Raw genomic sequence first — 14,547 nt, forward strand, 5'->3', positions numbered from 1 at the left:
CCTGACCACAGTAACTGACCCAAAATGTAGGAGATCTTTGACTATATAAAGACTGTGAGTATAGCCTTGCTATTGAGAAAGGCCGCGTAGGCAGACCTGGCTCTCAAGAGAAGACAGGCTATGTGCTCACTGCCCACAAAATGAGGTGGAAACTGAGCTGCACTTCCTAACCTCCTGCCAAATGTATGACCATATTAGAGAGACACATTTCCCTCAGATTACACAAACCCACAAAGAATTTGAAAACAAATCCAATTTTGATAAACTCTCATATCTATTGGGTTAAATACCAGTGTGCCATCACAACAGCAGTATTTGTGACCTGTTGCCACAATAAAAGGACAACCAGTGAAGTATAAATATAACCCATATTTCTGTTTTATTTATTTTCCCTTTTGTACTTGACATTTTTGCACATAATTATGACATTTAATGTCTTTTTATTATTTTGGAACTTTTGTGAGTAATGTTTACTGTTAATTTGTATTTATTTCACTTTAGTTTATTATTTGGTTCACTTGCTTTGACAATGTTAACATATGTTTCCGATGCCAATAAAGCCCTTAAATTGAATGGAGAGAGAAAGCGATCTCTCCTCATGGGCACCTGAATACATTCCTGCCATTGTGTCTCAGGTTTCAGGGAGTCTGCAGGGTAGAATGGCCTCCTAACCTCCAGCTCTCCAATCCAGTGTCTGGTCCCATTTCAGAATGGAACAACAAACCACCCGGCTGCTCAGCACCTGTCAAGAGCCCTTATCTGTACTCTTCTATCAATCTAACGTAACCTAAACACTTTAGTGAAGTGGTCGGTGCAGGCTTGCATGTGTGTGAACATGTTTGCATGTATCCAGCAGCCCGGGCAGGAACAGATGCCAGACACTTTGTAAATCCTTTTAATCTGACTTGTATACACAGTCACTCATTGGGCTTGGGGTCCCTCCCTCCCACTGTAGACTGGGCTTGGGGTCCCTCCCTCCCTCCCACTGTAGACTGGGCTTGGGGTCCCTCCCTCCCTCACTCCCACTGTAGACTGGGCTTGGGGTCCCTCCCTCCCTCCCTCCCTCCCTCCCTCCCTCCCTCCCTCCCTCCCTCCCTCCCTCCCTCCCTCCCTCCCTCCCTCCCTCCCTCCCTCCCTCCCTCCCTCCCTCCCTCCCACTGTAGACTGGGCTTGGGGTCTCCCTCCCCTCCCTCCCTCCCTCCCTCCCTCCCTCCCTCCCTCCCTCCCCCTCCCTCCCTCCCTCCCTCCCTCCCCCTCCCTCCCTCCCTCCCTCCCTCCCTCCCTCCCTCCCTCCCCCTCCCTCCCTCCCTCCCACTGTAGACTGGGCTTGGGGTCCCTCCCTCCCTCCCACTGTAGACTGGGCTTGGGGTCCCTCCCTCCCTCCCACTGTAGACTGGGCATGGGGTCCCTCCCTCCCACTGTAGACTGGGCTTGGGGTCTCTCCCTCCCTCCCCTCCCACTGTAGACTGGGCTTGGGGTCTCTCCCTCCCTCCCTCCCACTGTAGACTGGGCTTGGGGTCTCTCCCTCCCTCCCTCCCACTGTAGACTGGGCTTGGGGTCTCTCCCTCCCTCCCTCCCACTGTAGACTGGGCTTGGGGTTCTCCCTCCCTCCCTCCCACTGTAGACTGGGCTTGGGGTCCCTCCCTCCCTCCCACTGTAGACTGGGCTTGGGGCCTCTCCCTCCCTCCCTCCCACTGTAGACTGGGACCAGAGACCAGGGCTGAGTTCCATATGGCACCATATTCCCTAGATAGAAGACTAGTTTCATCAGGAAAAAGTAGTGCACTATATAGGGTATAGGGTGCCATTTGGGACCAAAACAAGTATTTTCTGCCTTACTGAAGAGACATTCCTCTGTCATTACTAAGCACAGTGTGAAGAGCTGTGGCACATCCAGGTAAACAAGTATCCCTCTATTTTGACATGGTGTAATATTTACTTCCCAAGCCAGAGCAGCCTATAGCACAGTAAGCCACGTCCGACCCAAAGCAGCCCATAGGACAGTAGGCCACGTCCGACCCAGAGCAGCCCATAGGACAGTAAGCCACGTCCGACCCAGAGCAGCCCATAGGACAGTAAGCCACGTCTGACCCAGAGGAGCCCATAGGACAGTAAGCCACGTCCGACCCAGAGCAGCCCATAGGACAGTAAGCCACGTCTGACCCAGAGCAGCCCATAGGACAGGAGTCTGTTTCTGTAGTGTGAGGCAGCTTGATGTGCATGTACACCCCTTGGACAGGACGCTAATATTCTCTCCCCTATGAGAAACCATTGTGGAACCTTTGATCTAAGAAACAAAAGAGCTGATGAACGAATACAGAATGTGTAGTTTGGACGACAACATGATTCATTGTGTGTGAATCTCTGTCAGCCCATCTGATCTGCCCTGGGTCCCACTCACCTACAGTAACCATCTGATCTGCCCTGGGTCCCACTCACCTACATTAACCATCTGACCTGCCCTGGGTCCCACTCACCTACAGTAACCATCTAACCTGCCCTGGGTCCTACTCACCTACAGTAACCATCTGACCTGCCCTGGGTCCCACTCACCTACAGTAACCATCTGACCTGCCCTGGGTCCTACTCACCTACTGTAACCATCTAACCTGCCCTGGGTCCCACTCACCTACAGTAACCATCTGACCTGCCCTGGGTCCTACTCACCTACAGTAACCATCTGACCTGCCCTGGGTCCTACTCACCTACAGTAACCATCTGACCTGCCCTGGGTCCTACTCACCTACAGTAACCATCTGACCTGCCCTGGGTCCTACTCACCTAGAGTAACCATCTGACCTGCCCTGGGGCCTACTCACCTACAGTAACCATCTGACCTGCCCTGGGTCCCACTCACCTACAGTAACCATCTGACCTGCCCTGGGTCCCACTCACCTACAGTAACCATCTGACCTGACCTGGGTCCTACTCACCTACAGTAACCATCTGACCTGCCCTGGGTCCCACTCACCTACAGTAACCATCTGATCTGCCCTGGGTCCCACTCACCTACATTAACCATCTGACCTGCCCTGGGTCCCACTCACCTACAGTAACCATCTAACCTGCCCTGGGTCCTACTCACCTACAGTAACCATCTGACCTGCCCTGGGTCCCACTCACCTACAGTAACCATCTGACCTGCCCTGGGTCCTACTCACCTACTGTAACCATCTAACCTGCCCTGGGTCCCACTCACCTACAGTAACCATCTGACCTGCCCTGGGTCCTACTCACCTACAGTAACCATCTGACCTGCCCTGGGTCCTACTCACCTACAGTAACCATCTGACCTGACCTGGGTCCTATTCACCTACAGTAACCATCTAACCTGCCCTGGGGCCAACTCACTTCCAGAAATACAATGAATGAAAAAAATTCACAGATCTTGTGTGTTTGTCTGTTTGCGTATATGTGTGTGTGATTTTAGAGTTATAATGTTTGTTCAGTGAGGTATGTGTGATTTAGAGTTATGTTTGTTTACTGTGTGTGATTTAGAGTTATGTTTGTTCGGTGAGAGTGAGAAGGTTTGGCGTGTGTGTCTTCCAGGCTCTAATCTGTTGCTGTGTTGTCTCACCCTTCCATAGGTTCATACTTTCCGAGGGCCTCACTGGTGCGAGTATTGTGCCAACTTCATGTGGGGCCTCATAGCCCAAGGGGTCCACTGCTCAGGTACTCTCCTCTTCCATTCAGACATCCCAACACTGCTCACTGCTGACCTAGCTACCATCACTGACCTTTCATGGGTACTTCATCACATTAGAGTACCATCCCAAATATCACCCTATTCCCTATGTAGTCCACGTGTGTAGGGCTCATAAGGTTCTGATCTAAAGTTTTACAGGGAATAGGATGCAATTTTTCAGGGAATAGGATGCAATTTGGGATGAAAGCCTAAAGAAAATAACTCTAATCCCTGATCAGACCCTCGGGGGTCCTGTTAACATCCCTGATCAGACCCTCTGGGGTCCTGTTAACATCCCTGATCAGACCCTCGGAGTCCTGTTAACATCCCTGATCAGACCCTCGGGGGTCCTGTTAACATCCCTGATCAGACCCTCTGGGGTCCTGTTAACATCCCTGATCAGACCCTCGGGGTCCTGTTAACATCCCTGATCAGACCCTCGGGGTCCTGTTAACATCCCTGATCAGACCCTCTGGGTCCTGTTAACATCCCTGATCAGACCCTCTGGGGTCCTGTTAACATCCCTGATCAGACCCTCGGGGTCCTGTTAACATCCCTGATCAGACCCTCTGGGTCCTGTTAACATCCCTGATCAGACCCTCGGGGTCCTGTTAACATCCCTGATCAGACCCTCTGGGTCCTGTTAACATCCCTGATCAGACCCTCTGGGATCCTGTTAACATCCCTGATCAGACCCTCGGGGTCCTGTTAACATCCCTGATCAGACCCTCGGGGTCCTGTTAACATCCCTGATCAGACCCTCGGGGTCCTGTTAACATCCCTGATCAGACCCTCGGGGTCCTGTTAACATCCCTGATCAGACCCTCGGGGTCCTGTTAACATCCCTGATCAGACCCTCTGGGGTCCTGTTAACATCCCTGATCAGACCCTCTGGGGTCCTGTTAACATCCCTGATCAGACCCTCTGGGGTCCTGTTAACATCCCTGATCAGACCCTCGGGGTCCTGTTAACATCCCTGATCAGACCCTCGGGGTCCTGTTAACATCCCTGATCAGACCCTCGGGGTCCTGTTAACATCCCTGATCAGACCCTCGGGGTCCTGTTAACATCCCTGATCAGACCCTCTGGGTCCTGTTAACATCCCTGATCAGACCCTCTGGGTCCTGTTAACATCCCTGATCAGACCCTCGGGGTCCTGTTAACATCCCTGATCAGACCCTCTGGGGTCCTGTTAACATCCCTGATCAGACCCTCTGGGGTCCTGTTAACATCCCTGATCAGACCCTCTGGGGTCCTGTTAACATCCCTGATCAGACCCTCTGGGTCCTGTTAACATCCCTGATCAGACCCTCTGGGTCCTGTTAACATCCCTGATCAGACCCTCTGGGGTCCTGTTAACATCCCTGATCAGACCCTCTGGGTCCTGTTAACATCCCTGATCAGACCCTCTGGGTCCTGTTAACATGTTCAATAAATCATACATGTATCCCGGCTTTCTCATTTTATCCCCCCGTGTTTACCACAAATAAACAATATGACTTCCAAGTTTGGATTTATTTCAAGAATTCACGTTTGATCAAATATCAATCAAATTGGACTGATCAGACGTCTCTGTCCGGTTGGGTTTCATGTCATGTCAATTGTAACACATGAGATATCAAACTTGAAATGCCTAATAATGTATTTATTTTTAAATGCTATGACAATAAAAAGGGTATTACAATATTACGTTAAGCCTGGATCATGTCATGGAATGTAGAGTCCAGGAAATGTTGTCTGTTCCATGTAAGTCAATGGTTGGATGAGGCCTGTGAAATGTGGTCTGTTCCATGTAAGTCAATGGTTGGATGAGGCCTGTGAAATGTAGTAATTTAGCATTCCTCAGTGACACCTGGGACAAACCAGTTCCCCCTGTGACTATGACTGTCAACTATTTATAAACAAGACAGACGCTCACAGAGAGCTTAGAAGGTGCATCAACGGGACACACCCAATCAAGCAAGGACAACCAAATACTGTATCCACAAAACTGCAACAAGGCTGGCTGGCTGGCTGTGCTGGCTGTGCTGGCTGGCTGTGCTGGCTGGCTGTGCTGGCTGGCTGTGCTGGCTGTGCTGGCTGGCTGTGCTGGCTGTGCTGGCTGGCTGTGCTGGCTGTGCTGGCTGTGCTGGCTGTGCTGGCTGTGCTGGCTGGCTGTGCTGGCTGTGCTGGCTGGCTGTGCTGGCTGGCTGTGCTGGCTGGCTGTGCTGGCTGGCTGTGCTGTGCTGGCTGTGCTGGCTGTGCTGTGCTGGCTGGCTGTGCTGGCTGGCTGTGCTGGCTGGCTGCTGTGCTGGCTGGCTGTGCTGGCTGTGCTGGCTGGCTGTGCTGGCTGGCTGTGCTGGCTGGCTGCTGTGCTGGCTGTGCTGGCTGGCTGTGCTGGCTGTGCTGGCTGTGCTGTGCTGGCTGGCTGTGCTGGCTGGCTGTGCTGGCTGGCTGTGCTGGCTGGCTGTGCTGGGTGGCTGTGCTGGCTGGCTGTGCTGGCTGTGCTGTGCTGTCAAATCAAATTTTATTGGTCACATACACATGGTTAGCAGATGCGAGTGTAGCGAAATGCTTGTGCCTCGAGTTCTGACAGTGCAGCAATATCTAACATGGTAATCTAAAAATTCCACAACTACCTAATACACACATCTAAGTAAAATAATGGAATAAGAATATATACATATATGGATGAGCAATGATAGTGGCATAGGCAAGATGCAATAGAATGTATAAAATACAGTATATGAGTAATGTTAACGAGGAATGCAAGATATGTAAACATTATTAAAGTGGCATTCTTAGTGACTAGTGATCAATTTATTAAAGTGGCCAATGATTGAGTCTGTATGTAGGCAGCAGCATCTGTGTTAGTGGCTATTTTAAAAGTCTGATGGCCTTGAGATAGAAGCTGTTTTTCAGTCTCTCGGTCCCAGCTTTGATGCACCTGTACTGACCTCGCCTTCTGGATGGTAGCGGGGTGAACAGACAGTGGCTCGGGTGGTTGTTGTCCTTGATGATCTTTTTGGCCTTCCTGTAACATCGGGTGGTGTAGGTGTCCTGGAGGGCAGGTAGTTTGCCCCCGGTGATGCGAGGGGAAGAACGCACCACCCTTTGGAGAGCCTTGTGGTTGAGGAAGGTGCAGTTGCTGTACCAGGCGGTGATACACCCGACAGGATGCTATCAATTGTGCATCTGTAAAAGTTTGAAAGTTTTAGGTGACACGCCACATTTCTTCAGCCTCTTGAGGTTGAAGAGGCGCTGTTGTGCCTTCTTCACCACACTGTCTGTGTGGATGGACCATTTCAGTTTCTGTGATGTGTACACCGAGGAACGTAACTTTCCACCTTCTCCACTGCTGTCCCATTGATGTGGATAGGGGGGTGCTCCCTCTGCTGTTTCCTGAAGTCCAAGATCATCTTTTTTGTTTTGTTGACGTTGAGTGAGAGGTTGTTTTCCTGACACCACACTCCGAGTGCCCTCACCTCCTCCTTGTAGGCTGTCATTGTTGATAATCAAGCCTACTACTGTTGTGTGGTCTGCAAACTTGATGATTGAGTTGGAGGTGTGCATGGCCACGCAGTCATGGGTGAACAGGGATTACAGGAGGGGGCTGAGCATGCACCCTTGTGGTGCCCCATTGTTGACGATCAGTGAAGTGGAGATGTTATTTCCTACCTTCACCACCTGGGGGCGGCCCATCAGGATGTCCAGGACCCAATTGCACAGGGTGGGGTTGAGACCCAGGGCCTCAAGCTTAATGATGAGCTTGGAGGGTACTATGGTGTTGAATGCTGAGCTATAGTCAATGAACAGCATTCTTACATAGGTAATCCTCTTGTCCAGATGGGATAGGGCAGTGTGATGGCGATTGCATCATCTGTGGACCTATTGGGGCGGTAAGAAAATTTGAAGTGGGTCTAGGGTGACAGCTAAGGTGGAGGTGATATGATCCTTGACTAGTCTCTCAAAGCACTTCATGATGACAAGTGAGTGCTACGGGGCAATAGTCATTTAGTTCAGTTACCTTTGTCTTCTTGGGTACTGGAACAACGGTGGCCATCTTGAATCATGTGGGGACAGCAGACTGGGATAAGGAGAGATGGAATATGTCCGATAACACGCCAGCTGGTCTCCGCATGCTCTGAGGACACGGCTAGGGATGCCGTCTGGGCTGGCAGCCTTGCGAGGGTTAACTTTTGAATGCCTTACTCACGTCGGCCACGGAGAAGGAGAGCCCACAGTCCTTGGTAGCAGGCCGTGTCTGTGGCACTGTATTATCCTCAAAGCGGTCAAAGAAGGTGTTTTAGTTTGTCTGGAAGCAAGACGTTGGTGTCCGTGAGGTGGCTGTGGTTTTCCTTTTGTCGTCCGTGATTGTCTGTAGACGCTACCACATCTCGTGTCTGTGACTCCTGTGACTCCACTTTGTCTCTATACTGACATTTTGTTTGATTGCCTTGCGGAGGGAATAACTACACTGTTTGTATTTGGCCATATTCCCAGTCACTTTTCCATGGTTAAATGTGGTGATTTTACGCTTGCGGTTTTGCGCGAATGCTGCCGTCTATCCACAGTTTCTGGTTCGGGTAGGTTTTAATAGTCACAGTAGATACATCTCCTATACACTTTCTTATAAATTCACTCGAATCAGCGTATTTGTCGATATTACTCTGAGGCTACCCGGAACATATCCCAGTCTGCGAGATCAAAACAATCCTGCCTGGCCGTGCTGCCTGGCCGTGCTGCCTGGCCGTGCTGCCTGGCCGTGCTGCCTGGCCGTGCTGCCTGGCCGTGCTGCCTGGCCGTGCTGCCTGGCCGTGCTGCCTGGCCGTGCTGCCATGCTTTGTAATGGAGATCCTTTTTAAGGAGTGGTTTTAACCCATTTCAGTGCTTCAGTACATGGGGAAAATATCACAATACTGTTCATATCATTCCAATCCTGAAGTTAAATTGAGTGAAAAGGGACACATGTAGCTGTCCCTGGTGCTTCCTGCCAGATAAAAGGATGTAATATTTAGGGTTGCAAAGCGACCGGTACCATATTGTCCATGAGTTTCTAGTAGATAGACCATATGGTTGAAGAGAGAACAGCATAATAATGCAAAAAGCATCTAATCAACAATGGCATTATTTTCAATGAACTGTGACACTCTATTTACTATTAACTTTTGTCACAACTGCCACCAGTTTTCTTTCTTTTTACTAGTTTCTACACTGTAGAATAATAGTGAAGACATCAAAACTATGAATTAACACACATGGAATCATGTAGTAAACAAAAAAAAGTGCTAAACAAATCTGAAGGTATTTGAGATTCTTCAAAGGAGCCACCCTTTGCCTTGATGACAGCTTTGCACACGTGGCATTCTCTCAACCAGCTTCATGAGGTAGTCACCTGGAATGCATTTCAATTAACATGTGTGAATTTCTTTCTTTAATGCATTTGAGCCAATCTGTTGTGACAAGGTATGGGTGGTATGCAGAAGATAGCCCTATTTGGTAAAAGACCAAGTCCATATTATGGGAAGAATCGCTCAAATAAGCAGAGAAAAGACTCCATCATTAATTTAAGGTCAGTCAATCAGGAACATTTTAAGAACTTTGAAAGTTTCTTCAAGTGCAGTCACAAAAACCATCAAGCACTATGATGAAACTGGCTCTCATGAGGACCACCACAGGAAAGGAAGACCCAGAGTTACCTCTGCTGCAGAGGATAAGTTCATTAGTTAACTGCACCTCAGATTGCAGCCCAAATACATGCTTCACAGAGTTCAATGAACAGGCAGACACATCTCAACATCAACCTTTCAGAAGAGACTGCGTGAATCAGGCTGAATTGCTGCAAAGTATCCTCTACTAAAGGACACCAATAATAAGAGACTTGTTTGGGCCAAGAAACATAAGCAATGGACATTAGACTGGTGGAAGTCTGTCCTTTGGTCTGACGTGTCCAAATTTGAGATTTTGTCTTTGTGAGATGCAGAGTAGGTAAACTGATGATCTCTGCATGTGTGGTTCCCACCATGAAGCATGGAGGAGGAGGTGTGGGGGTGTTTTTCTGGTGACACTGTCTGTGATTAATTTAGAATTCAAGGCACACTTAACCAGCGTGGCTACCACAGCATTCTGCAGCGATACTCCATCCCATCTGGATTGTGCTTAGTGGGACTATCATTTGTCTTTCAACAGGACAACAACCCAAAACACACCTCCAGGCTGTGTAAGGGCTATTTGACCAAGAAGGAGAGTGATGTAGTGCTGCATCAGATGATCTGGCCTCCACAATCACCCGACCTCAACCCAATTGATATGGTTTGGAATGAGTTGGACCGCAGAGTGAAGGAAACAAGTGCTTAGCACACGTGGAAACTCCTTCAAGACTGTTGGAAAAGCATTCCTCATGAAGCAGGTTGAGAGAATGCCAACAGTGTTCAAAGCTGTCATCAAGGCAAAGGGTGGAAACTTTGAAGAATCTCAAATAAAATACAAAATATTTTTTTATTTATTTAACACTTTTTTGGTTACTACATGATTCCATATGTATTTCATAGTTTGATGTCGTCACTATTATTCTACAATGTAGAAAATAGTAAAACTAAAAACCTTGTAATGAGTACAGTAGGTGTGTCCAGACTTTAGACCGGTACTGTATGTCACACTGAAACCCTAATATGGTACCAATGGTATTCACTAAGTTGCTGGTTTATATTTAGGATCAACAGCATTGTTATTCTGTTTGCGGCAAGGTAGCCTAGTGGTTAGAGCATTGGATTAGTAACTGGAAGGTTGCAAGTTCAAATCCCCGAGCTGACAAGGTACAAATCTGTCGTTCTTCCCCTGAACAAGGCAGTGTTCCTAGGCCGTCATTGAAAATAAGAATTTGTTCTTAACTGACTTACCTAGTTAAATAAAGGTAAAATAAATATTAGTTTATATTTTTACAGGTAATAAGGACACACAGAGAGCTAGAGATAATTACAGACACCTGTGATAATCTGAAATACCCCAAAAGCACCACTAGATGTCTTGTGATAACTTGAAAGTTTCCAGTAAATGAACCACCCTTTGCAACCCTAGTATTTATGAACACCACCTAATGATTATACTGATCAATAATGTTGTATCCTAGTGAACTTGTTGAAATGTTTGTTGGCTGAAAAACAGATCACTGTATTTTTTTAAATTTTAGAACAATTTCTTCTTTACAATGACTGCCTATCGGGGAACGGTGGATTAACTGCCTTGTTCAGGGGCAGAAAGACAGATTTTTTAACCTCTGTCAGCTCAAGGATTCGTTCCAGCAACCTTTGGGTTACTGGCCCAACACTCTAACCACTAGGCTACCTGCCTAACTATACTTCACTGGTGCAGTGAAGTATAGGGTTCAGACACACAATATAAATACATTACAAACATTTACAACTTAGCAAGACTGTAGCACAATTGAGGCTCGTTGACCAGTAGACAAGTAGGTTTGGAAAGTCCCTAAACTCTCTGCGATAGACACAGGGTTCTATTATGGCCTGGATACAATCCTGACATGGATGCTTGAAAGGAGGACTAACGTGGCTGTTTTTCTCTGTAGACAGATGGTTGTTGTTCAGATATTAGCCATGCTTATAAGCCCCAGGCAACGCTGGTGTCATCAGACAGCCCTGTGGGAATCAGAAGAGACTTCTTTAGTACTTCTGGTTGTATCTGAAGCAGTCCTCTAACACACAGAGATACTCAACTGATGACTGGCTTTCTATCCTCATTGTCTCTCTTTCTCCCTGTCCTCATCTCTCTTCTCTCTGTTCTCTCTCTCTTCCTCCCTATCCCCATCTCTCTTGCTCTCTCTCTCTGTTTCCTCTCTCTTCCTCTAGCATGCTTAGCTTGTCTTCTTCCTCCCTATCCCATCTCTTTGTCTGTCTATCTCTTTCTCAATCTTTTTCTGTCTGACAGTCTCTGTGTTTTCTCTATTTTTAATCTGTCTGTATCTGAGAATAAGGAACCCCAGTCAGCGGACCAGCAATAATGCTGAGTATTTCTTGGTCGTAACAACGCCACTATCAGTGATGAATGATTTAGCTGGATGTTCTTATTGAGTCAGGGAGCCTCCCAAGTACAGTATGTTTACAGGCAGGCAGAGAAACCTCAACCTAGGTTACATTCCTGTGGCATCTCCCAGAGAGGCAGCTTGCTCTCTTCGTCACGGTGTGTGTGCAGGCCAGACCGGGACAGTGATGCCACACAGAGAGGTGGTGCTCTGCTCTCTCACCCCCAGCTGTCCAAGCCCCTCTGCTGTGACGTGGCCCACCATGGCATATTGAAGCAGCCTGGTCTTACCGTGGCTGGCTGGGCTTTCTCTCTGAGATTGGGATAATCACTGTACTACTTGTTATCTCTAACCCCTCTGTAATGTGTTACATGTTGTTTTAGAAGAAGTCGACCATAATCATGTCAGATTATAAGATTGGAATCAATCCTTTCTGTATGTGTGTGTATTTTAACACTGACTGACCACCTCTCTGACCTGTGGTTTCCAGACTGTGGGCTGAACGTACACAAGCAGTGTTCCAAGCTGGTGCCCAGCGACTGTCAGCCAGACCTGCGCAGGATTAAGAAGGTGTTCAGCTGTGACCTCACTACCCTGGTCAAGGCCCACAACACCACACGGCCCATGGTGGTGGACATGTGTATCAAGGAGATAGAACTACGAGGTACCGTTTAGAATGTTTCTGTGACATTAAAGCCAGGTGCACCCTGCATGTTGTTAGCTAAACTGAAATAATATTCAAATTTCAAGGTGAAAATGGATGTCTGTGATATGGTCTTGTGTGGCTCAGTTGGTAGAGAATGGCACTAGCAACGCCAGGGTTGTGGGTTGGATTCCCACGGGAGACCAGTACTTTAATGTATGCACCCACAACTGTAAGTTGCTCTGGATAAAAGTGTCTGCTAAATGACTGAAATGTATTGGCTCTCTTGGACCAGGGTCAAGGAGGCTCCTAAATGAAGTGCTGTGCAAACCAATCTTTTAAATTAGCATCAAATTCAATCAATCAAATGTATTTATAAATCCATTTTTACATCAGCAGATGTCACAAAGTGCTTATACAGAAACCCAGCATAAATCCCCAAACAGCAAGCAATGCAGATGTAGAAGCACAGTGGCTAGGAAAGACTCCCTAAAAAGGCAGGAACCTAGAGAGGAACCAGGTTCTGAGAGGTGGCCAGTCCTCTTTAGGCTGTTCCAGGTAGAGATTGCTACATTTAGTCAAAGAAAATTGTCCATTTGAACTGTGTTGAACTACTCTCAAACCGGTTATTTCAACTGGATGTGTTATTTCTAAAATACTGTGTATGTAAAAGACTTAATCAACATTTTAATCAATATGTAATTTCCCCAAAGTACTGTAATCTGCCTCGAGGCTCCATTGGTTGAAATAAAGGCCACCCTTGTTGAATAATTTTGTTGATCCAAAGAGCTTGTTGAGTTTATTTAGTAGACTGCATGGGGTGAAAGAGGGTACAGAGAGTAGAGATAACCGACTCTCTGTGTTGCTGCTTGCAGGTCTGCAGTCTGAGGGCCTCTACAGAGTGTCTGGCTTCTCAGAACACATTGAGGACGTGAGGCTCGCCTTTGACCGAGGTTTGTGTGAACTTAATTCCCTTTGCCTCAGGGCTTCGGTCTGGTTTAAGGTTATGAGACATGAAAGTCCATAGGTTCAAATGAAAAGCACATGAGCACAGGAAAACCATATCAGACTGCTGGATGTCGTTATGTCAGGTGTAAAGGGCAATTATGTTGCATTGTGGTAATTGTAGTGAATATACTGCAGCCTGGTCGGTACATAATGTGTCTGGTGTGTCATCTCTGCAGATGGCGAGAAGGCAGACATCAGTGCCAATGTGTACAACGACATCAACATCATCGCTGGAGCTCTGAAGCTCTATCTGAGAGACCTGCCCATTCCAGTCATCACATTCCACGTGTACTCCACATTCATACAAGCTGCAAGTACGTCCGCCCATACTTATTCCCACAATTAGCTCAATGCGCCTTGGGTCTCCAGCGCAATGACTGTGTACTGCGCTAAAGGCTAGGCACTAGCTTGGGGAGCTAAGGAAAATGTTCAGGTCTGTGGCACGGATATTTATCAGGTGACCGTAACTAACAGTAGTACTTCCTCCTGGTAGAAATTCCCAACCCAGACACCAGACTGGAGGCCATCCACGAGGGGCTGCTGCAGCTCCCGCCAGCCCACTACGAGACCCTACGCTACCTGATGATGCATCTCAAGAAGTGATGAAACACACACTGCATCTGATCTTCATGGGGTTGAATCAGTGATGTAGTCTTACATACACATGTGTTGTTTCTCACCTTTCTGACTAATATAATAATCATCTTTCTCACAGGGTCACCATGTTTGAAAAGGACAATTTCATGAATTCTGAGAACCTGGGGATTGTGTTTGGTCCAACGTTAATGCAGCCGCCTGAACAGGACGCCCTGGCCACTCTGAACGACATGAGGCATCAAAACTCATCGTACAGCTCCTGATAGAGCATGGAGCCCTGTCTGTTGCTGGGAGGAGAGCCCTGTCTGTTGCTGGGCAGGATGGGCTTGTTTTGAGGATGGGCTGGAGCCCTGTCTGTTGCTGGGCAGGAGCCCTGTCTGTTGCTGGGCAGGATGGGCTGGAGCCCTGTCTGTTGCTGGGCAGGATGGGCTGGAGCCCTGTCTGCCCTGTCTGTTGCTGGGCAGGATGGGCTGGAGCCCTGTCTGTTGCTGGGCAGGATGGGCTGGAGCCCCTGTCTGCAGGATGCTGAGGCAGGAATAGGATGTTTGATTTATTCCATACCAGAGGAATCTCAAGCCATCATGTCTGTCATCATAC

General features: G+C 48.1%; 1 protein-coding gene across 1 annotated transcript in view; it reads left to right on the plus strand.

Annotated features, from left to right (window-relative positions):
- Positions 1-14,219, plus strand: part of LOC135529513 (beta-chimaerin-like) — a 55,895-nt gene extending 41,676 nt beyond the window's left edge. Inside the window, exons 8-13 of the mRNA XM_064958203.1 lie at positions 3,588-3,672; positions 12,193-12,366; positions 13,221-13,298; positions 13,530-13,667; positions 13,847-13,952; positions 14,069-14,219. Of these exons, the coding sequence (XP_064814275.1) occupies positions 3,588-3,672; positions 12,193-12,366; positions 13,221-13,298; positions 13,530-13,667; positions 13,847-13,952; positions 14,069-14,213 (726 nt within the window). The 3' untranslated portion in view covers positions 14,214-14,219. The remainder of the gene's footprint in view (positions 1-3,587; positions 3,673-12,192; positions 12,367-13,220; positions 13,299-13,529; positions 13,668-13,846; positions 13,953-14,068) is intronic.
- Positions 14,220-14,547: the final 328 nt, after the last annotated feature.

Source organism: Oncorhynchus masou, unplaced genomic scaffold (assembly GCF_036934945.1).
Source record: "Oncorhynchus masou masou isolate Uvic2021 unplaced genomic scaffold, UVic_Omas_1.1 unplaced_scaffold_1173, whole genome shotgun sequence".
NCBI classification, from domain to species: Eukaryota; Metazoa; Chordata; class Actinopteri; order Salmoniformes; family Salmonidae; genus Oncorhynchus; species Oncorhynchus masou.